Source organism: Glycine soja, chromosome 1 (genome assembly GCF_004193775.1).
Source record: "Glycine soja cultivar W05 chromosome 1, ASM419377v2, whole genome shotgun sequence".
In the NCBI taxonomy this organism is placed as follows: Eukaryota; Viridiplantae; Streptophyta; class Magnoliopsida; order Fabales; family Fabaceae; genus Glycine; species Glycine soja.
Window position 1 is genome coordinate 41101506 of NC_041002.1, and position 24755 is coordinate 41126260.

At 31.9% G+C, this 24755-nt stretch overlaps 1 protein-coding gene across 1 annotated transcript; it reads left to right on the plus strand.

Moving 5' to 3' along the window:
- Positions 1-18275: 18275 nt before the first annotated feature.
- Positions 18276-20902, plus strand: LOC114416048 (bifunctional monothiol glutaredoxin-S16, chloroplastic-like). Its single transcript, XM_028380929.1, has 2 exons — positions 18276-18758; positions 20111-20902. Exons 1-2 carry the CDS (start codon positions 18300-18302, stop codon positions 20612-20614), a joined length of 963 nt encoding a protein of 320 aa, XP_028236730.1. The 5' UTR covers positions 18276-18299; the 3' UTR covers positions 20615-20902.
- The last annotated feature ends 3853 nt before the right edge of the window (positions 20903-24755 follow it).

Below are 24755 nucleotides of genomic sequence, written 5' to 3' on the forward strand. Positions count from 1 at the left end.
AGCCATAGCCTTATACTATTTATATTTACATATTAGCAAAAGAAACAGTCAAATCTGAATGACAAATAGTTAAGAAAGTTGTTCATTAGCTGCATATATCCTTCCCTCCTTAAGTGCAAGCTTCTTGCGTAGCCGCTCTTGGTGCTCAGAAAATCCCAAAAGCAAATCCCTCTTATTACTAACTATTTTGAATTCTTTAGTTCCTGAATGTACAACCTTCAAATTGTTGCTTGTTCCCCTCTTTGTTTTCTGCAAAAAAGAAAATCAATATGAAACAATTCAGGCTGAATTGTTATCGTTATTATTACTCGAACCATAAGGAATAACATCTAAACAAGTCATTTAAAATGTAACTTTTTAATTTTTTTTGTTTTTTTTTAATTACAATTTTACTTCAATATCTCATTTTTTAATCTACTTAGGTCGTTTTTTTAATCTAAGATTGTTGACAATTAAAAGTGTGAGATGGTGTACACAAATATATGGATGGTTGTCATTGAAAAATTTAAAGTAAAATATAATAGAATTATAAAGTTCTTGCTTACCGTTTGGATCTGCATGTGATTGACACATCGTTACAAAGATATAGGAACCATGAAAGGATTACATGCAAAGGAAAGAAAGTTATTAGCTTGATAGGTAATGAAAACTAAAATTATAAAATTTCTACATAATATGTTTATATATGATAGCATGAGATTGTAAAAATAAGTAAAAGAAGCATGTATTTTATTGTATTATTTTTTGGTACACATTTTAATGTTATATGAATGATTAAAATTAGTCATTTCTTACAAAATTTCCATTAGTATAGTAGTTTGTAAAGTTTCCTTTTGAAATCATTTGCCCCAAGGGCAACATATCCCAATTGATTCATATCTTTGAATAATTTCTCTCTACAATTATTTAGTATGCTGAAAGAATATTATGCCAGCATCATCTGGACATACCAAATTTACGCACACTTACAATAGAATCAAACATAAAATTAGATTTATTTAGCCACTTTAGAAAAGCTACATATGGATCAAACTATCTGCAATGCACTAATTTGGTAAATGAAACTCAGAGTAAGCAAATAAGCCTAGGACCCACCAAGTGAATACATAAAACCAGCCGATCCTCCACACCACATACAAACCCCAGGGCAAATTAATGCATCCTGACTTAAACCACTTTGTGCAATATTCGTAGACTATTGAAGACCTCTACTGCAATATGTCCACAAAAGAATTGAAACAAGATCACAATGTATTCATTAATTCATCTCCTTTTCAAAGAGACACAGTTGCTTTCTAGTCTTTTTATAATGCAGTCAATGATTAAAACTAACTACAGAATATGGCAAGTGACAGCTCATCAAATACAGGGGATAACATAGCAAGTCAAGAGGAAGATGCTACAGTAGCAACAACAAGGGTACACCAACCAAACAAAGAGGTGCAATTAGTGAGTAAAACTAAAAGGAGGATTGTGAGGCCCACGTACCTAAAAGACTTCGTCTGATGGTCTAAAGCCTTGCACTCGTGTGAAGAATGATATGGAAATGTTGCAAGGATTCGGTGCTAGTAATTAGGGAACAAGAATAACGACTTGCTGATATTCTTAAATCACAAAAGACAAATTCTGTTATGAGAATTTCAGTTTAAATATATCATTACTTGTTGAATTTATGTTCAAATTATAGAAATAAGACAATTTTTTAATTGGACTCTAAATTAGTTGAATCTTCTTTAGCTTTTACTTTTATGATTAAGCTTTGAAAAATTTTCTTATTTCTTTTGGCTCTTAGTCTTGTCAACAGTCTTTCATCCCTTGCAAATGATATTTGAAATTATTACACCTTGATAGATTTATATGATATAGAGTTAAAGTGTTGGACAATATGTTGTTGACTCATCTATTTACTTGCTATTTGAGTATATGGTGTATGACTTGCACGATCTTCTTGTTTCCCTGCCTAATAAGTGGACTTGTTTTAAAAAGCACGATCTTCAAATGGGAAAGTTAGATATGAATTTTGGTATAAGATCCCTTGATCGTTGTCGGTCTTGCCGTGCTAATAGCTTCTAAATCAGACATTAAAAAGGATAATTTTTGTCATTTGTCATTTGAACGGTGCTGAAGATTAAGCTGTGGGTTTATTTAACTATTATTTATTGTTGGGATCATACAGACTATTGGCTAAAGTTTTCACAGTTTCTGCCAAGGTTGAAGCATGTTCTTAACAAACCATGAAAACAAGTTATTCTAGGAATTCATACTTTAAGGCAATAACTGTTATCAATTTGACAAAAAGTTTTTTTTGATTTATTATTTCTTCAATTTCGATGTTAAATTTGAAGGCTGTGATTGCATGCTAAACTTACATTATATGCTGATTGCATGCTTTTGCTTTACTGGGGGTATTGTGGCAGAACATTGTCATTGACTACTTGTTGATTGCTAGTATTATATAATGATATACATTTGGCTGCCTTTAACCCTTTATTTTGACTAATGTATTTTTGTAGGCAAAGTTTGATATCGCAGAAGCTACGAAGGTGAAGACGAAGGTTATGTCAACAGTAGCGACGAGATGGCGGCAATTTAAGTCCATATTGACTAGCAAATTTGTGTTTGCTAAGAGTGAAGGTCAACAAACGCAGGATGTTGTGACACAATATGGACTAGATCCTGAAGCGTGGAAACAATTTGAAGAAACCCGGCTCACACCTAACTGGGAGGTTAGTTGAATCTGTCTATCGTAACTTCAAATGAATATTTTTTTACCAATTTGATTATTTTAATTTGAAAAAAGTTTCCGCAATTATGTATGTCACATTGCAGGGTATTAGGAAACGAGCACAATCAATTCAAAAACACAACGACTGCCCTCACGTACTTTCACGTGGGGGATATGATTTGCTTGAGAAGAAATTGTTAGACGAGAAACGAAAAAGGATACAAGAGGAAGCATTGTTGAGTGAAAATCCAGCAAGTCTTGATGAACCCCCATCTCCAATAAAAAGACATGTTAAGTGGAAGGTTGCTCGGACCAGGGCTGTTGGCAATATGACATCTGAGTCCGCACAGGAAATTGCAGATAAAATAGTAAGTTCACCAATATGTTGCAATGTTCATATGTTTAACTATTTTGTAATGACAATGACAGCACGTTGTGTATTTTTGTGTCACTTGTTTTGTGTAGGACTCCTTAGAAGAGCAGATAACATAGGGTTCGTTTGTACCCCATGGTCGGCAAGACATACTGAACACTGCCATTGGGCGACCTGACCATGGGGGTCGCGTTCAGGCAGCAGGCTCAGGTGTGACTATTACTCAGTACTACGGAAGGGCATCAAGGACATGCAACAGTTCGTCCACATCCATCAGCCAACAACAACTAGATGAAGTTGTTGCAAGGCTTAGGGAAGACATGACTGGTCAGATTAGGGAAGAATTGAGGACTCAAATTAAGGAAGAATTGAGGACTCAGCTAGAAGAGGAAAATAAAAGGAGCTTGGAAATAATGACCAATGCATTGAAAGAGGCTATTAAAAAAGAGTTGTCAAATAAAGGATCCCCAGAGCCACTCCAAATTCAGCCGGACATACAACAATTAGGTGCGCGTGTCAGCACTAAGGGAAGTAATGTTGTTATCAATGTCCAGGCTTCACAGGAACATCATGCTGATGCCATACCATTGATGGGACTGTATGTGCAGCGTAAGGATGGTACACTAAGGTTGGTGGCCATGGGGAAAATAATGCAGGGGGATTCAATCATACACACAGTGGCATATGCAGATGATGTTGCCAGGGTAAGTGTATAAACAGTTATCGATCCTGAGGTTGAGGTCCCCTATGCCACCTCAGAAATACAATATGTGAAGCAGGCCGTCGATACATTTGTAGCTTGGCCCACACACCTTGTGAAAGCTGTATTAGATGAGGTAACATGTTTGATTTGACATACCTAAAGTAAAACATTCATAGATTACACTACAAATACTCACCCACTTTCATTAACCATGTAGGATCCAGAAAGTATTCCGCACAACGAGGATGCACATGTGCCGAAGCCGACTAATGTGGATGCAGATGATCCGTTGCGTGGATTGATAAAGTACAGTTTCGATATTTACAACAAGCCAGTTGAAATCAACTTTGATGGGAGCTGCTTTGGAATTGTAGATGCACCTACATCGATATTCATAGCATATTCAGATGTTAGTGAAATAATAGCAGGAGACAAAAGTCTTAACATATCTGTCTTACAATTATGGTTAATGTAAGTGAAATCCTTCATTTATTTGTTCCTCATTCATTCTATATCATGATCCAGTACAATACTTTCAAATCATGTGAATAGGTATATGCATGAGTGGAGTCAGATATTTAGTCAAGGTTCCATGTATGCATTCCTTGAGCCACAGTCGTTGGTTTGTTCAAAGGATAGATGCAGCGAATGCCAACAATATCTTGAAAGATGGCTTAAGGAATATGACCGAGAGGTGTACATTGGACCTTACTTCCTTCAGTAAGTGCTATTTAACAAACATACTTCAAATGATGTTTGGGTGTATACGTATCTAATGTGCATGACATGCAGGGCACATTGGCAGCTCGTACTTTTGTGTCCTAGGCAACATGTTGTTGTTTGGTTGTGTTTGTTGCGTAGGAAACCTGATATGCATATCAAAGCTACAATTAATAGGTTATCTCATACCATATAACTTTTTACAAGCCTTCTTTAATGGTCATTATTGGTTGACATGTTGTTCTATATGCGTTGATGTGCTTTTTTAAAACCAGGGTAATGACGAAATTGAAGACGACCTTGTCTCCTGAAACTAAGGCAGTTGCACCTAAGTGGATTGAAGTTAAGGTAAGTCAGTTATGTACCATGCGTTATTGTTGTCTAGTTAAGTCATGTAATTATGTAATGTATACGATGTTCAAATTTTTTCCATATGTAGAGTCACGTTCAAACCGGATGTTATGAATGTGGATATTACATAATGCATTGGATGTGGAACATCATAACCAGTGACATAAAGAGTGACTGGTCCATGGTATGCATAAACTTCAGTGCAATTGGAACTGAATTTTTATATTTGCAGTACTAACTTTAAAATATGAATACTTGCAGTGGTTTGCTGATGAGACACCATTGGACATCGACAACATCACCACAATTCGAAAGAAATGGGCAACATTTTTTTTAAAGACAGCAATAAGTAAAAACGGCTAATGATGGCTTAGGAGTATTCTTTTTTCCTGTATTTGAGACAATTGTTTTGTTATTTTACACAGCAGCTATCTTATTTTCAATCATGCTACTAATATTCATTACCATTCACAATTCCTATAATGGTGATGCGACCAAACGTCGTGCTTTTCTGTTCTTAGTATTACCTACTGAATTTGATATAATTGTAGTAATATATTGTCATTACCCCCTTCTACTGCATTGCATCTGCATTTGATTACCACAACAACAATTTAGTGCAAATGTTGTACCACCAAGCTTGCCATTGCAGCAGTTAAGTGAATGAATGAAGTGTCCACAGTCATTGGATGGTTGCTTGGTAGAGGTACATGCTAATAACTAATAAGATTTCCTATGCAGGGTATCATTGTTTTTGCATGAGTGATGGCTACCTTGGGGCTGGAGATTTTGGTTGAATCTGCCTCACAAGTTATTTCGAAGGTAATTGAGATAATCTTTTGTTCTTGTTTGTTTATTATATACCTAAATTTGGGTTCAATACTAGTTATTCAACATGTGGATTATCTACCACAAGATTGTTCTAATAAGTGATTTTATCATTTGAGCAGATGATATTATCATTTGACCTTGCTTTTGCTTTGATTCCGCTCCTAAAGATCAGTAGCAGCAAAATGACTAGCAGCACAAGCATTGAAGAGGTGTGTTTCCTCCTTGTTTGTGGATTGATGAACTATAAGTTAATACATTATACTCAAATGTTCTACTTCTAAAATTTGATCAGCTAGGCTTACATGAATTGTTGAATTGATCAGCTAGGCATACATTATATCAACTGTTAGTGTCACTTTTTCAGTCTAATAATATTTTGGTTTATATTATCATTTTTATGATTAAAGAGATTGCAGGGATGCCAAGGGAAGGGGACCAGGGGATGAAAATTATGATTAAAAAGAGTTCTTGAGGAGTTTGTCAGATGCTGAGGTAATTAGTGCTAAAGCAGTTGGGTGAAATTCTCAAATTTTGAATGATGCATGCAATTAATATCGTCATTTGATGAAATGCAGAATCTTCCTGACTGGTTTAGTGCATGTTTCATTGATTGCATTCCGTTAAAATTATTATTAATCAAGAGGAGTCTTGCTTAATTGAATTCAGTGTTGAGCGTGTTGCATTTGTCTTATGTAGTAGTTCATTCATTTATTTAATTTTAGTTGACAACTTGTGGAATGGTCATATCAAAATATAACCTATGAAAGAGGATAATCTTGTCAGCTAATTGTTGAGTGGTTTATTTTATTGTTTTGTCTTTTATGTTGCATTTGATGACTTTGTTTCTTTTCTTGTAGGGAAGTGGAAGATTTTGCACGAAGGTTAAATTCTGATTGGCCTGAAAGGATGCAAATTTGATCTTTGGGCCAAGACAGAAGACTAGTAACAATTTTTATGAATAGCAATTGTTCAACGCAGCTGTATATAGGTATGTTCTATCTATCTTCTCAATATTCGCGGTGAACCCTACTTGCTGCCTTGTTTTCTATCAGAAGCATCATTAAATTTTGTTGGCATGCACATGACTGGAATCAAGTAGTTATAAGTTACTTCATCACTCTAATGAATATTGAAAGCTACCAAACCCCGCAAGAAATACATGGAAACCGTTTCTTTAATTTGTCTCTTACTTCACGCAAGTTGTTCACGGCTCCTCTTTATATGTACACGTACTATCTCTCATGCATTTCATTCATCACATACAACACTCTCTCCAAAGTTCAAATTAAGACTGAGGGGTGAGAAAGAGAGAATTAATATGGGTGCCGGTCTAGTTGCGTTCCTCTTAATGGTTCTTGTGCAATTGGTCTATGCAGTGGTGAACATTACTTCAATGCTTGCAATAGAATCTGGAATGAGCCCTCTTGTCCTTGTTGCTTATCGACAACTCTTTGCTACTGTGTCCATTGCTCCCTTTGCTTATTGGCTCGAGTGATAATTATATATATACTCTTTCTGGTTTTGTTTTATTTCATATATATAAACAATGCATGCATGAAAGGCTTTGATGAACTTTGAAGCACCTATAACATTCTCACTGTGAGTGTCACCGTCGATATCCCTTTTGTTTTGGTTGATGCATGATTGTGTTATTTATCTATCTATGTATTTATATATGTTTGATGTATATAAATGTAGCTTTGTTTTTGAAATTTGAATGGTATAACCCAAATTTTGTGAGCAGGCAAAATACTTCAACGACGGTCCTTATAAAACCGGTCTTTATAGGTTTATTTACCAACAACGACGGGTGCACGGGCCACCGTCGTTGAAACTTCAAAGAACAACGACAGTGTGCTCACCACCGACGTTGACATACTGCCAAACAACGTCGGTGGTGAGCCCGCCACCGATGTTGAAAGGAAACCCAACAAATACGGGTGTTAGACGTACCCAACATTGAAATAGACCACAACAACGACGGGTCTTCTTTTACCCGACATTGAAATGGACCAAAACAATGACGGGTCTTAGCCTACCCGACGTTGAAATGGACCCCAACAACGACGGGTTCTTCAACATGTGCGTCGTCGAATCATTTTTTATAACGTCTGTTGTTTTATAGGCACTGACGTTGTATTCTGACATTACAAAGACGGATCCTATTATGACCGATGTCGTTGTTGTCGACATACAATGACATCTGGAACAAAGACGGTGTGGGACCCGTTGTAGATACCTATTTTCAACCGATGTAAAAGCTTCTTTTTGTAGTTGTGAGTTATTATTATTATGATTAAAACACAGAGAAAAAAACATAATTTGTATTTAGTGGACAAGATGTTTTCCAAAAATTAAAAATGAATCACTTTTAAATTATCAACTTCCTTGAATGGAAACTTTTCCCCAATTGGAAAGGCTCGTTTCCTCCCTTGATTTTGTTTGTACTTTTAAATGAATCACTTTTAAATTATCAACTTCCTTAAAAATAATTCTTATCCCTCACTGCAAACTCTACATTTATTTCCTATGGACATCACTTGTATGTTGCACCATTTGACCTGGTACACTTGCATTTGGGGTTCGTTCCTCGAACCAACAAACATTTGGAGTTCATTCCACACTAATGCTGGCCAGAGGTAATTTCTAGACCAAATTTGAGACTATAGTTATTCAGTTTCATGCCGTCATTCTATTTTTCTTAAGCATTAACCACATGTTTAGTAAATCCCCTCTTGAACTTAGTAATTATGCCACCTTAAAAAATGTAGCACAACTCCAACACCAATTACACGTGAGGTTTACATAAAGCCAACCTGCTACTTTCAGCCCATAAGAAAGAAAATAATATGAAAGGATAAAGAACACCAAAATCTCCACTTGTAGTAGCCGGAATAATATAAAGAAAAATAACAAACAAGATCTTTATTCAAAATGATAATGAGAATAACATTCGTACTGTAAACAGAACTTCCTGGAAAATTAGTTACTCTCATGATCTACAGAATACCAAAACATCATTTGGTTACTCTTGCTTTTGTTTTGAAATATATCCCCAGTTAAAATAGCATAGAATGACATCAAATTAACGAAGACGATACAGAAAATTAATTCCTTGTAATTTTAGAGAAGCCAAATAAAATACCCAGTCATCCTAGAAATCCATAAAATTAGAATAGGCATAAAATTAATAATCGTCTCAAAATCTAAAGGCTAGAATAAGAGCAAATCTTTAAATAAAATTAATATTAGATAAGCATAAAATTAGACCTTAAAGCCTTGAGAAAATTCAAAACAAGTACAAAGGAAACAAAAAACCTAAAATGTGAAATAATTCAAAGACTCACAATTGTTAAAAAGCAAACGATAATAAAAACCATGAAGCCTCAGTGTCTTAGTGTTTGGAAGTTAATCCTTCCAATCATCTCAATATCATTACAAGCCTACGAAAGACATCACTGGCAGCAGCAGGAATAATTTCAGGAAAAAAGCAAGGAATTGTAAAACGATGATAAAAACATACATTTAGAAAAACAAAATTTCGTATGATTTTTATTTTATTTTTCTCAAGAAAAACAGTTGGAGAACAGATCGAAAGTAATACGAGTTGAATTCGCTAAAACAGAAGAGAAACTGAAACATCAAAAGTCACGAAATTGGGAACGAACAATAACTAAACTGACTGAGAGCGAAAAGAGGGACGAACGAGAAAGAGGGGTTGTGGCAACCTTGAACGGAAGTTAAGTGTTGGCGTTAAGGTTCATTACATATAGGGGAATCCATAGGTAAACGAGGGTTTCGGTTCAGTCTAAAATCGTGATTTAAATGTATAGAGGCCCAAATGTTGAATGTTAATGAAGTTTGCCTAAGACCCAATAGATATTGAGGATTACTATTGCCACCCCACCTTTGGTTTTAAAAGGGTTAAAATAATCCCATATTTTGTCTAGTCTTCTATTTTAGTCCCTCCATTTTAAAATATAGAATATTTGGTGTTCTCAGTTTTAAGAAAATATATAATTTTGATTTAATATTAAAATTTGCACATATTTTATTTTGGTTGAATTGAACATTGATCTTATCATATTCATTTAAAATATCATTAAAAATGATTTAACTAATTAAAGTGTAAGAATTAAAAAAAACAAATGTAAATAAATTGAAGATTCAACAAAAATTGTGAATTTTAAAATATTAAGAGACTAAATATCTCTATTAAAAATCGCACTCATAACTTAGTTGAGATATTAGGTTAATGGTCACAAATAAAATTAGTGGATCAAACAGATTATCAAACAAATTACTAAAAGAATCAAAATTTTATATAAGACAAGCCACCTAAGTAAACTTTCAAGCCAGTTAAACCTCCAAATAGATTGGGCTAAGTCTTAATGTAAGATTTATATATCTTTTTCATTCATGTAAATATGTTACTTTTTTATTTTTACTCTTGATAAATTATATTCTTCTTTTTAGTTTCTATAAATTATATTTTCTTTTAACCCAGATAAATTATATTCATTTTTTGGTCTTTGTTAGTTTTTTCAAAAAATTTAGTCTTTATTGACATCACACTCATGACATAATTTTTTTTTCTAGCGTGACATTCGGTGTCATCAACTGTTAACTTGTCAACTATCATTAGTATTTTTTAACCCCAAGAAATGCAAAAAAATATGTTTGTAAAAGTCTTAATTATATAAAAAATATGACAGCCATTACTATTTTTTACAAAAGGGTATTTAAAAAAAAGTAAAATCTACGAAGAAATATTTGTAAAGTTTTAATTATGAAAATTTAATTACTAATTTTTTAGAATCAAATATTATTTCGAGCCCGTAATTGTTTTTTTACGAGAGCCAGTAATTGTTACTACCAGTTATCATTGTAGCAAGAAAAAGGGAAATGGAATCTTAATTCTTTTATTTTAAACAATATTTTAGACTTTTTTACAAAAATAGGTAAAAAAAAATATTTACATAAAAGTGTAATATGAAAACTATTGGCAGGCAGAACATGGGCGATTTTGCTTTCCTATATGGGTTATCTCTTTAACTGATGTAGAAAAGTAAAATTACCTATATCCCATCAATAATTTCCATACTACTTTTTATGTAAATAGTCCTTTTAACCTAGTTTCGTAAAAGGTCCAATTTTTAAGATCTTCTTTCAATTACGACGGAAAATAACTTAGCTTTTTTGTGAGTCTTTTTCTCTAATATTTTAATTAAAATTTGTCACATCAGCAATAAAAACCAGAGAGATTGTTACCTTTTTATATAAAAAAAACAAGAAATATATTAACCAGATATCGAAAGAAGGGAACACAAATAAACAATTGAATAGGTTAATTTAAGTACAAATTAGGAATGCAAGAGGATTAAATAGAGTGAGAGGAGAGACATAATATAGTGACATGGCAGAGTGTATGCATGATTGTGTTTAAGAATTTATATATTATAAATAAATTTTGCATTTGTTATCATGCATATCCAGAATTTTAATATTTTTACATATCGAAACTCATAGCATTATTCTGACATATCATTTGCACATATTTACTGAATATTTTCTTTGATGTATATGTCCATCCATTCTGATATATACATTATTTGCTTTTATATATATATATATATATATATATATATATATATATATATATATACCATGCTATAATATCTTTAAATCTTTATGTGATGATGAATAATTCATAATCATAGATGGACCTTATGAAGTTTTATTGTAATATATAAGATATTTCTTATGAATCTTTGCCTTGATGTGTTTAAAATTTTAATGTTTGTTATCATAAAAATAGGAGGAGATTGTTGAAACCAAAGTCATACAAAGTGTTCAATTTTTTAAATGTTTTAATGAAAACAAAGACGATTAAAATATATGAAATGCAAAGTTTTGTTTTGTTGAATACAAAGGTTTTTGTGACAAAGCTTACATAAAATGCTCATTACTTACTAGACATGGCAATGGGACGGGGCATGGACGAATATTGTCTCCAATTCCTGACTCTGACTCCCCAACATGTTCGCATACTCGTACCTGATATCGGGTTAAAATTTATTATCACATCCTCATACCTGTCGGATATCGGGTATCCCCGACCCGTACCTTATTCAAATTAGAAAAATAATTTTTTTTAAAGAAAATATTAAAAATTTGATTTTAGAAAAAATAAATTGATTGTTAAATATTTATTTTTAACTACTTATATATCAATAAATTTATTATAGTTCATGTGTCTACAAAAATCGTTAAGAAAAGAATATTAAATTATGTAAAAATTATAAAATAAAATTAACAAGTAATAAAAATTATAGACATTTTGATTTTAAATTATGCAAAAATTCTAAAAAATTTAAGTGGTGGGGTTGGTCCGGTTTTGGGGTTGGGGCAGATGTAGTAGTAATCCCATACCTATCAGAAATGAAAGAGAGATGAAAAGAAGTTTGAGGATTCGTTCATTAAAGTATTACAAAGTTGGTTTATTTATAAAATAACTAACTTGAGTAACCAACTAACTTACTCAAATAACTTTAGTAACTAACTAACTACTCAAATAACTTCTAGTAACTAACTGCAACCGCTTAATCGTGATACCCCTCAAGTTGGCGAATAGATGTTAATCATTCCCAACTTGGCAATGAATTTACCAAAAATCTGGGCCTGGAGGTGCTTTTGTAAAAACATTTGCAACTTGGTGTTGGCTCTTGACATGGACAAGCTTGACTACTTTGGACTGAACATATTCTCGGATGAAATGATGATCAATGTTAATGTGCTTGGATTGTTCATGATGAGCAGGGTTTGAAGCAAGACTTATAGTGTAACACCCTCTACCCCTCACATATATATTAATAAAGGAATAAAAATTCAAATATTAATTAAAAATATTTTTAAAACATTTTAAAATACAAGCCTTTCAAATGGGTAAAAGACTCACATTCACTTTCTTCTACATCATATTCAAACTTGTCCAAATAAATAATAAAGTCATCTCGGCTCAAAGAAGGTCATCTAAGTTTCATACAATTAATATATAACCTATATCCTAATGTCACATCTTATCAGAGCGTGGTGTTCCCGTGTCCTCTAGCATGAGGTTCTTCATAGTCATCCACCTATTCATCTGCTCCCCCAAACACAAAGTTCAAGATCATCACAGGATCCAAACACAAACAACAAACCGGGAGTGAGTTATCACATTCCTAACTACTAGAGAGAAACAAAACAACATATAGTAGCCAAATACAATTTACTTAGCATATCTCACATTATTTCATCACTTTGTCGTTCAAAATTCACTTTTCATCTGTCAATCACACTTTTCAATCATCAATCACATTACACAAGAATCACACGTTCTGATCAAGACATAATAACACCTCAATTTCATAATGAACAATTAGCAAGCGCATGAGACAATTTATGCTAAGACTCAAGCCTATATGCAATGTGGTACCATGTCAATGAAAAACCTCGTCGGGCGCCTAGGAGTACATGACAAGACAAACCACACGATAGAAAGTCAAGTCACTCTCACTAGGTAATATCATAGGGAGACCAGTCAGGGTCATAGTGTTTTGCGAGAATGCTCCAACCATATGGGATCAACATAGGCTTAAAGGAGCACTCAAACCGTGTGACCCCCAAGGCTTACACTTCGAAGAGTCCGTCAGGGCCTCTCCCTCCTGATTCAGGTCCAACCCAGAAAACATTTTAGCACACAGACTCTATCTATGAACTGTACAAAACACACGACTCCTCAATTGTTCTCAAAATAATTTTAACTCGTCGCCCTTTAAGGGTCTTATCATTAACTCGTCGCCCTTAAAGGGACTTAACATTAACTCGTCGCCCAAAAAGGGACTTAGCATTAACTCGTCGCCCTAAAAGGGACTTAACATCAACTCGTCGCCCTAAAAGGGACTTAGCATTAACTCGTCGCCCTTGAAGGAACTTATGATCGTGTGATTGTACAATTCATAGTTTACAACTCAATGCACATATATATCTCAATCATATACATACTCAATTTATCACATACACTCAATCCCAATCACAATGGTATAATCTCAATTTAACATGTTATCACACCTCATGAATCATATACACTTTACCTATGAACTATGTAATACACACATCTACTCAATTGTTTTCAAGATCATTTTAACTCGTCGAGTTCCCACAGTGGATCCCATCACAATACTCGTCGCCCTTAAAGGGTCTTACAATTGTGTGATTGCACAGTTCATAGTTCACAACTCAATACACACATCTCATCTCAATACACATGTATTTCATCATCCGTCACATGTTCAATTTATCGCATACTCACAGTTTGAATCATCATTTCATAACCTCAACATAACAATTTATACAAAAGATTTTATCACAACATGGAATGTAAAACCTCTGAAATAGTTCCTCACAATTGTATCAAAATCAATTAATCAAAATCACGGGTTAACACAAAAACATCAAGAGCACTCAAGTTTATCAATCAATTCTCATCAGGACATCAATTGGTACATAGAACATAATAATATTTTATTCATAATCATAAAGAAAAATTATAATTCAATAAACATCCCAAAATAAACCCAAATTTAATCCTCTAAGGATCCTTACACATGTTCATTCTAACCCCCAATTGTGATAAACTCATCCCTTACCTCTGAGCGGACTCACGTGTCTTCAGCTAACGATAGTAACATCTCTAGCGGTTCCCTGAGATTCCTTCAGTTATTCCTCCGACTGTTGCGATAGAATTCCCAAACGTCAGAGAGACGGAGAAGAGATTGAAACCTCCACTTGTACTGTCTTCATGCGATTCCTTTTTCTCCCTCCACGAATATTATCTCGAAAATACCAACGGTGGAAGTGTGTGCAATTGAATTTTGAACAACATATCCAAATTTCATGAAAATCCAACGGTTAACGAAACCGGGATCGTAGTTTTACCGAGACAGTTTTGGGTTTCTACGGGAAAATAAAAGGATACAATGCGAAGGGTATTTCTCTTAGCTCAAACATAATATCGAATTCCCAATGGTGAGAATGTTTGGAATTGGGTTGCGAACGTGGTGCTCAAATTTCACGACGATCCAACGGTGAATGAGTCCGAGATCGTCATTTTTCTGAGACAGGTTAGGTGGCTTGCGGGAAAAAGATAGGGTTTTGAGAGAAAAGAGAAAAAACGAAATTGTGAGGCAGAGGAGGCTGGGGAGTCAGTCTGAAAACTGACCTATCATGTTACTATTTATAGCTAGGGGCATTTTCGACCTATTATTTACTCTATTTATTTATTTATTATTTTATAAAAACAAACTTTATTTTATTCTCTATCAAACAAATAAATAAAATACCTTTTTTATTTTCTCTCAAATCATTATTTTAATTAATAATTATATCTCCTTATTTATTTATTTATAAAATCTCATCATTATTTTTAAAATTCTATTTATTTATAAATAAAAATTCTTTTTAATCTAGTTTACGAAAATTGGGATGTTACATATAGCAGATTTATTATCACAAAATAGCATCACAGAGGGTACATTAACTTCAAAGTGAAGAAGTAACTTGCTTAACCAAACAATTTCACTAGTAACAGAAGACAAGACACGATATTCAGCTTTAGTGGATGATTTTGAAACAGTGGGTTCTTTCTTAGAATGCCAAGAAAGAAGGTTGTTTCCCAGAAAGACACAAAAGACAGAAGTGGATCTTCTAGTATCAACATAGTTGACCCAATCAGCATCAGCAAAGGCAATGAGGTTGAGAGAGTTCTAAGTAGGGAAAAACAAACCTTGCATACCAATGAAGGTTTGTCCTACCTAGTCTAATCAGAAAAGTTAGATAAGTAGGATTAATTACAAATCTAGCCCAAAAGCTAATACATGACAAACTCAACTTACATGAATAGATTCAAATACAATGATTTAAAATATTAATGACAAATAAAAAAAGTAAACCAAACGGATTTATAGACTTAAATAAAAAGAATATTTATAATATTATTCTAGCCATTCAAATCAAAGCTATGAATTAGATAAAAAAATTTAATTCTTTGTTTACACACTTTTATGACAAAAACCTCTTCTACCAAGATAAAATTAAAAACATGACTTTTTACATAATGTCAAGAATATACCTCAATTATAACACCTGTATCCTATGCATCTTTTGTACGGGTCATAATGTGGCACAAGCATCCTGCATTCCAACATTAGAATTATTACAACATTAGTAAATTATTAAATAATTTTCTTGCCCAAAAAAAGAAGAAGAAAAATCTACAAATCTCTTTATACTTTTGCAACTCAGTTAATAATAGAGTGAGTATTAATTTCCATTCCAAATAGAAGTTAAATTTGTTGCACAAAAAAATCCAAGAATGCATCAGGTTGGCGAAAGCAAACAAATTTAGTATAAAGCAACCTATTTTTTCAATAGGAGAGAAACCCAAATGCAAAACACATACACACCAGCCATAACAGTCGGTTTGAATCTGAATCCTAAAATGCAAAACATAAAAATGCTTCTTTTTGTGAGTTGTGAAAGAAGAAGATGAAAACCACAAAAAGGAAAAGAGATGAGAGGCAAAGAAGTACCGAACGACACATTCTTCGGGATCAGCGAGAGGCTACCTTGTGCCCAATTCCTTGGAATTTTTTGCCGCCGACATTGTTTTCTCCAACGTGGCGGCACCATTGTCGACCTGAGGAAAAAAATCAATGTGAATCAGTGATGTGAATTGAGCGAGAAATCGGGTTTATGCAAAGAAATGAAAAAGGAAAAAGAAAAAAACTTTTGACACTTGGGGGGAAGAGAATATACCAAGAACCTTACCAAGTGAAGTGAGCTTCCCCAAGGTTTGCAACCTAGTTTCATAGGAGGCTGGCCTATCGATTTCAAAATCAAATTTGAACACCAGCACGAAACGGTGAAGCCAACCTGAAGAAGAAGCAAGTCGAGTGAGGGACAGAGTAGGAGGAATAAAAAATGCCAAAAAAAATCACCGGAGCGACACGTGTGAAGTTTGGTTGTTCTTTTATTATTAACAATAGATGTGAAGTATAAACCAATGACTTCAAAGTTTTTTTTAATTTTTTTTAAATTATTTATTTAAAGTTGTAAAATGTTATACAACTTAAAATCATCCTATTTTTAAATTAATTTTTAATAATTTTAAATTAATTTTAATTTTTAATTTCTAATATTTTTTAATGTTTTTGATATTTTTGTTACAAATATTAAAAAATAATATTAACTTAAAGTTTATCAAATAATATTAAATTCTTTTAAAATATTTTTAATTAATTTTTACATTTAAAATATATCAAATAAATAATAATATAACCTATTAAGTCATGGTCTATCCCACTTAAAAATTAAAACCAATTTAAAGACTTTGAATTCGTTAATTAGTTTATGAATTTACATAAATTTTTTTAATAAATCATTCACTTTTTACGACTTAAAAAAAATCAAAATCGTTTATTTTTTATGATATCATTATTAGGAGTCGTAACCCACTTTACAACTTATTCTTATTTAGGTGTTAATTCAAAATTTGTGCCTGTTTGATAAATTACAAATCAAATTACCATCTTTTGTAACTTTTTCTACATGAAGTGGTCTTGAGAAATGGAACCATTGCCCATAGCCCCATTTTTAAAGGCACACCAAAATTTTGCCAAGAGCCCCATTTTAAAAGGCACACCAACATTTTGCCAAGACACTCAACAGAAACTAGTTTTACTTGTTTTGACAGGATACTAAAAAAAAAAAACATTATGATAAAATTGTGCCAAGATATACATCAAAAGTTCGGTTTCATTATATATATTAAAATAATGGAAATTAGTTTTTGCCATATTAGGGACATGCAAAAAAAAAAAAAAACAAAAAAGTTCCTAGGGGAAACTCACATGGAAAAAATTATAGAGTATAGCAAAGAACAATGCTTATAAAAGAGAACGAGAAGATGTTTGAAGAAGATGACGAGGTGGGGAAAGGGGGTGCTTGAAGAATTGGGGAAAGGGGATGGTAGTGAGAAGAACGAAATGAGGAGTTTGAAAAGATTATTTTCCTTAATGTAATTATTATGTTTTGGAAATTAAGTTGCTTTCTAGTATTTCTTAAAAGTAAAATATGGAAATTATTTTCAGGACATTTACTTATGTCTAAACATTAAAATATCAACGATACTTTTTTCTATATTCTCTTTGTGGCATTCTCTATGTAATTTACTGAAAGTTAATAAATATTATTAATTTTGATAGTTCTTTTTTAAAATTAAGTAAGAAAATTATTAAATGAAATGTAAGACCTACTCAAATGAATGATATTTTAATAAAATTTAATAAATAATAAAATATGTTAGAAAGAAAATATTTAAGAGAGTGTCGTTAGTATTCTAAGTAAATATGTATCTTAGAAATTACAGTAGTTTTCAAAAAGGATATTATCTTATATGAAAAAGAAAAATACAAACTGAGAGTGCAAAAAATAAAATGTTGGCAAATAGAATCTCCGAAAGCAATTGGGCTTTGGCCCAAAATGTTTCCATTTTGATGCAACACTCCCTCAAACGCAGAAACGAAACAGATAGCTGTTTCTTTCTCTCACGCTACCGCCATCGTTCATCAATGGCCACCCTCAACCTCTCTTCGTTGCAAGCTCTCTCCTCCCATCGTTTATGCTCTTCTTTTCCCCAAAATACCCCTACCCCTTCCTTCAATTTCCAGCTAAAACCCTCAATTAACCCGCGCCCAATTTCTCTGAAACCCTACGTTTCCGAGAAGCCTCGCGCGCGCGTGGTGGCATTGGCCGTGAAGAGCCTCGGCGATACGGAGGCGCTGGCGGTGTCGCCTGAAAATGACGGCCCCGCCGGAGAACTGCCGTCGGGCGCCGGCGTCTACGCCGTGTACGACACGAACGGCGACGTTCAGTTCATCGGTTTGTCGCGGAACATTGCCGCGAGCGTTGCGGCGCACTGGAAATCAGTGCCGGAGCTGTGCGGTTCCGTTAAGGTTAGGGTTTTTCTGGTTTCTGAACTGTGAAATGTGTGAGTATGAACTTTCAATTGTTTATTCTCGTTGTTTCATTTGGTTTTGGTTAGTGAAAAAGTTATGGCTTGGAGAATGGTTTGTTTTGTGTGGTGCCACCTTGGGTTGTTTGATTTATTATTGGTTTAGATGCTTAGGAAGGGTGGAGATGCTTTGCAAACTTCATTTTGCTACCAACGTCCGTTTGCAACGGATACTCAAACATGTTTGGAAGTTGAGTTTTGGAGAAGGAAGGGGACCCCATATATTTTAATTGTAAATTAATAGGGTTGTATAGTGTATAAAATGATTAACAAAATATTAAGACATTTATTTTATGTTAATCTATCAATTTATTTCTTTTATTTTTTTAAAAAAATCTTTATTAGGAATGAAATCGTGGACTAAAGAAATATAGAATTATGCATAGTGAGTATGATTTGCTAAATCTTGCTTGTAGATAAATTTTGGGATGAGATAAATTTTCACTCTGATTTACTATTTTGGTCCTTCCACTGTTTGTATGAGGCACACTTATCTTCCTGCATCCCTTTTCACTCTCTGATATTTTTGTCCTTTCTGGGCTTATAACTTCAGTGCATTGCGATAATAAAAGATATTTTTCATCAGTGAATGAAGCATCTTCTACATGAACATGATCTCTTACAATGTGCTAGCTCAAAATTATATAAACCTCGTAAAATTATACTTGAGAATGTGGATCTTCTTTGTACTATTGGAAGACTACTAAAAAAGATTTGTTTATATATTATAACATTGTGCTATTCTTTTATTTTTCCTGAGGTTAGTTTTGATCCAACCTCATGATAGAACTTATATGAGGTTCTCTATTGATGCTTAGATATTCTACAACTAAGTTTTTGTGTGTAGTTTGTTACTTTGTTTGGAGTTGACCATGATTATTCCAACTTTATTCCTTACCACCATGAGCAATGCCATTTCAGTAAATTGTTGTACTATTTAACCAAATGAGTTAAGTTCTTTGAGAAAGGTGATTTACTCATCTCATTACACTATTTTGTTTAAAGAAATGGAAAACCATTCAAATGGTCAGAGTAATCATCTTAATCATAACTCACTATCCATGTGTTCTTTTCTTGTTCTTTAAAATGATTTGAAACAATGCAGAATAAAAGCACAGATGACAAACATTATTGGAAGTGATGTGATCTCCTGAAAGCTCCTCTTTTTTTTTAATATATCAATAATAATTTGCTCTGTCACATGCATTGATTCTAATCTAATTATGGTCACTATTCTCCAAATTTCCAGTGATAATGATGGTGTTTTTTTCTTCGTAAAATTGTCTGTTGTAGGCTGGGGTAGTGGATGAACCAGACAGAGAAACTCTAACCCAAGCATGGAAGTCTTGGATGGAAGAATACATAAAAGATAGTGGAAAAGTTCCACCTGGCAACGAATCAGGAAATGCCACTTGGGTCAGGCAGGCACCTAAAAGGAAGCCTGATCTTCGATTAACACCTGGTCGCCGCATGCAATTAACTGTCCCTCTTGAGAACCTCATTGACGGGTTGGTGAAAGAGAACAAGGTAGTTGCATTCATTAAGGGCCCTAGAAGTGCACCCTTATGTGGATTCTCACAGAGGGTGATAGCCATTCTTGAAAATGAAGGAGTAGATTATGAGAGTGTAAATGTGCTCGACGAAGAGTATAATTACGGATTGAGGGAAACACTTAAAAAGTACAGCAACTGGCCCACATTCCCTCAGATTTTTGTGGATGGTGAACTGGTTGGGGGTTGTGATATATTGACCTCCATGTATGAGAAAGGTGAACTGGCTAGCTTGTTCAAAAAATAATTGTGCAAGTTACCTGCATTTGAGCATTCTTTTGAACTTGGGGGATAGGAGTAGAAAGTGGGAGAGGTAAGGGAAGCGTGTAATGCAGGTTATTTAAACTCTGTTGTATGAATTAATCTTTTAGATACAAGGGGAGAAAAGAAAAAAGGAAAATTAGTTATGTATATTTGATTTTTATCATAGTACAAAATGGTTGTCTTTTTCATTTACGGTTTGTGCATAAATTTGATATGCATTTTATCCAAGACTTTTGAAAGAATAATGAGACCTTGCTGAGCATATTAGTCATTTCCTTTCAAATTAGTTATCCAGGACTTTTATATATTATTTGTGATCCGTTTTTAATAACAATCTTATGTATATGATTGATTCTTTTATCCTTTCAAAAGAAAAATGATTGTTTCTTTTATAAGCGATTATATATTATCTGTGATAATAACAATCAAAGGAAAAAAAAAAAAAAGATCAATCAGACCAAAAAGGTAGTGGGGAAGGCTAACTCCTTATATTTTTTCATGATATTGGTGTGAGAATATTTATTAATTTTGTTGATAATTAATTTATTAGGAATTTGGTTAGTTCATCTTTAGTGGAGTTTTTTTTAATCGTGTTTTTTTATCTATAAATATTGAAATTAAAATCTTATTTAATAAGATCAAATATAGTATCACTGGAATGCATAAACCCAATATCAATGAACAGTCTTGTAGAACAGCAAGCAAAAATGATTTATGAGAATATTAAATTCAATTTTTTCATTTATTTTTATTTTCACTTTTACCCTTTGAGAAATTTTTTTTGTCTTGTTTTCTTTTCTTATAAGTACTTATCAAACAATTTATCTCAACATGATCTTATTTATAATATCTTCTTTTTGAGATATTATCTTATAATATCTTATTTATAATAACTAAAAACTATAATTTATATGAAATTATAAAATTTTAAAAATTAGAAGAAAATAAATTTATACAATAAAATAAAACATAGGATTAAAGTATAATTATAAATAAGAAAATTATTTATTTAAAAATATACATAAATTCTTATGAAGGCAAACTATAAGTGTATCCACAATTATAAAATGTTAACTTAATATTAATAACTAAATAATCATAATTTAATTCAGGTCTATCAAGCTTACAAGACTTTTTAATAAACCTAAGCCTGGTTTATTTAATCTAATAGGCTTTTAAAAAAATCTGAGCCTAACCTAGAACAGTTCAAGTCAGACTTTATGTAAGCAAGGTTGTAAACTCCAGTAGGTCGGTCAGGCCTATTTCCACCCTTACCAATAAGCGATAATTTGGTTTTTTTCTTCTGAGCGATAATTGGGTGCTGAAGATAAAAATATTGACCAATGACCAATCAGATTAATTTGTCTGTGTTCGTACAATTCTTCTTCGTACAATTTAGCATTTTTCTATTTAAAAATAATATATTAATATTAATTATACAATGACATAATTTTTTCAAAAAAATTATGACATATAAATGAAACATTTGATATTTTAAATTATTTTTTATTATATTTATTGGAATAAATTACAACAATATTTCCTAAAGTTTCATATAATTACAGAAACATTTTCTATTTTTTTTAACCATCACATTCATCTTCTTGTAGGAAATGTTAATGCAAAATTTGTCAAATGTTAAGTCAATGCTAATTAGGCATGAAAATAGGCTTAAGTTTCCAAAAGGGACCACTGACCTAGCCTACGTTAGGTCTAAATCAGACTTTATAGGTTATTTAAAAAGCCCTTTAGGCCATTTAAAAAGACTTTATGTCATTTTATTTAAGTAAATATAAATTATAACCATATATTTAGTATTATTATGTTAAAATTATTATAATGTGTCATAATCATATATTTATTTATCTTTTAAAAACAGTACAAATATCGATCTATCCTCCTACATAAAGAGTCAAATATATAAATTTATTGAGTGATAAATTTATGATTTAATTAGAGGTCATATTACCAAATAGATTTTTTAGCTAAGTTACCTTGAAGACAATAAACTTATACCATATTAATGTGTTACACTTGATTTTTATAAAACTTAATTTGTTTATTTTCACATTTGTCAGGTGAATCCTCAAATTTTATGGGTCCAAGGTGAAAAATTAAATTGAGTCATTTTATATTTAAGTATTTGAAATATATGTATATATTATATAAAAAATTTAACACAGTTTTATTAAAAATGACATGTTTTCTACATTAAAACAACAACATGACCTTCATAAATCTCAAAATGATATATTATATTTTTGTTCAATTTACTCTTATGTTTTCATATATCATTCAATTTGTTTCTAAAATAATTACATAACATAAATCTTTATGCATAAGATAGACATGACAATGAGACAAGTCGGTGATAGATTTGACTCTCCCTATCTTCATCCTAACAGAAGACAAGATGAGTTCATCTTTAAAAAGGAAGATTTATATTTTTTAAATCCATCTCCATTCCGATTGGGCGCTACAGATTTGGGTAAAATAGTGAGAAATTTGTCACACTTTTTATAACTTAGATTTATTTATATTTATAATTTAATTTAATATCTTTCTCTCAAAGAAAATATTTTAGTTCGTTCATTATTGCCTATCATCAACAAAATATCATTTTCTATTAAATATTGCATATGTTTTTGTTCTTTACTAAAATACTAATATTTAGTTTTATTCATTTATAATTGGTGTTTTTGTTTGTGTTTATTATTTTGTTAAAAATAGAAATATTTTAAATCTATTATCATAAATCAATTACATATTGATATGTTATATTGAGCTAAAAAAATCATTCAGTAAGAACCTATGAAGGTAATACATAAAAAAGAAACTAACAACCAAGATAATAATACTTTTTAATCATATTTCTTAATTTAAATAAAAAGAGACATGAAATAAAATAATTTTAATTTAATTATAAAAATAAAATAAATAATATAAAAGATATTAAATGACTTTAATTCTTTTAAATGTTAGGTCTCCTTTTAGCCGTAGGTACTATGTCATTGCACCTCCGAACAAGGCTCAAGGTCAGCCTTGACCTTTGTTTGATGCTTTGAGTAACAACAATTTGATTTTTATAAATTATAGTTTGGTTCACATAAAATTTTCTCAATGATTTATGGCCTATTGTCCAATGTAAAGAAAAGTTGGACTTATATAAATCTTTAATATAATTAAGTAGGCTAACAAGTCAAGTTAGACTTTCAAATAGGTTAAGTCAGGCCTAAAAATAAAGCATATGATAAGTAATAACCAGAGTCAAAGCTTACTTTTTTAAATAGACTAGACCTATTTAACCAAAGCCATGTTCACCCAAGCTTATTTTCACCCCAAATGTTAGTGGAATATTTTCAAACATACAAGGGAATGCATGACTTGTCTTGAGATTTTTGGTGTCCTGAGCGAACTGAGAAAATTATACTATCGTAATTATTTGAATTTTATCCTTCTTGCTTTTTTTTTGGGAAAATCATTAATAATTTGTTCATAATCAAAATTTTTAATCAAATAATCATATTAATAGAAATCAAAACAAGTTTATTTAATCTAGTTTGTGACATAGTTTCAAGTTGGATTTTAACTATTTCAAATTTGATAAATTAGCTAATTTTAGTGTATTTAAAAGTAGCAACAATAGTTAATATTGTTTTATAAGTTGCGCATGCATTGTATTTTTTGGTTCACGAACTTTGTTTACGTAATTATAATAACGCTAATAGCAATGGAAGAAAATAATATGTCATATTCTTCTCTTTTATATTCAACACCATACCTAAATTGTCGATTCTTTTTATCAAAATTGTGAATAAATTTTAATGATAAGTGAAAACATCACCATTTATTGATGAATTACTCATATTGTTCCCCTAAAAAAATGATTGAAAATTATTTTATTTTTTAAATAATTTAAAAATTATATAAAAAATTTATTTTAATATTTATATAAAAAAAATTGACGACCCTCTAAAAATGGGATCTTGGGCTGTCGTCCAATGATTTTAATACATTTTCAAATTTACTCTTTTTCTACTAAATCTAGACTATCAAAGTTTTTACACTTACTTTCTTTAACTTATTATGCATATTTCTTATATTATTATTATTTTTATATTTAA

Excerpts from the sequence above, each read along its gene's own strand:
- LOC114416048 (XM_028380929.1), top strand. The coding sequence starts at position 18,300 with ATGCAACACTCCCTCAAACGCAGAAACGAAACAGATAGCTGTTTCTTT. Across the intron at positions 18,759-20,110 it reads AGCTGTGCGGTTCCGTTAAG|GCTGGGGTAGTGGATGAACC; the intron begins GTTAGGGTTTTT and ends TGTCTGTTGTAG.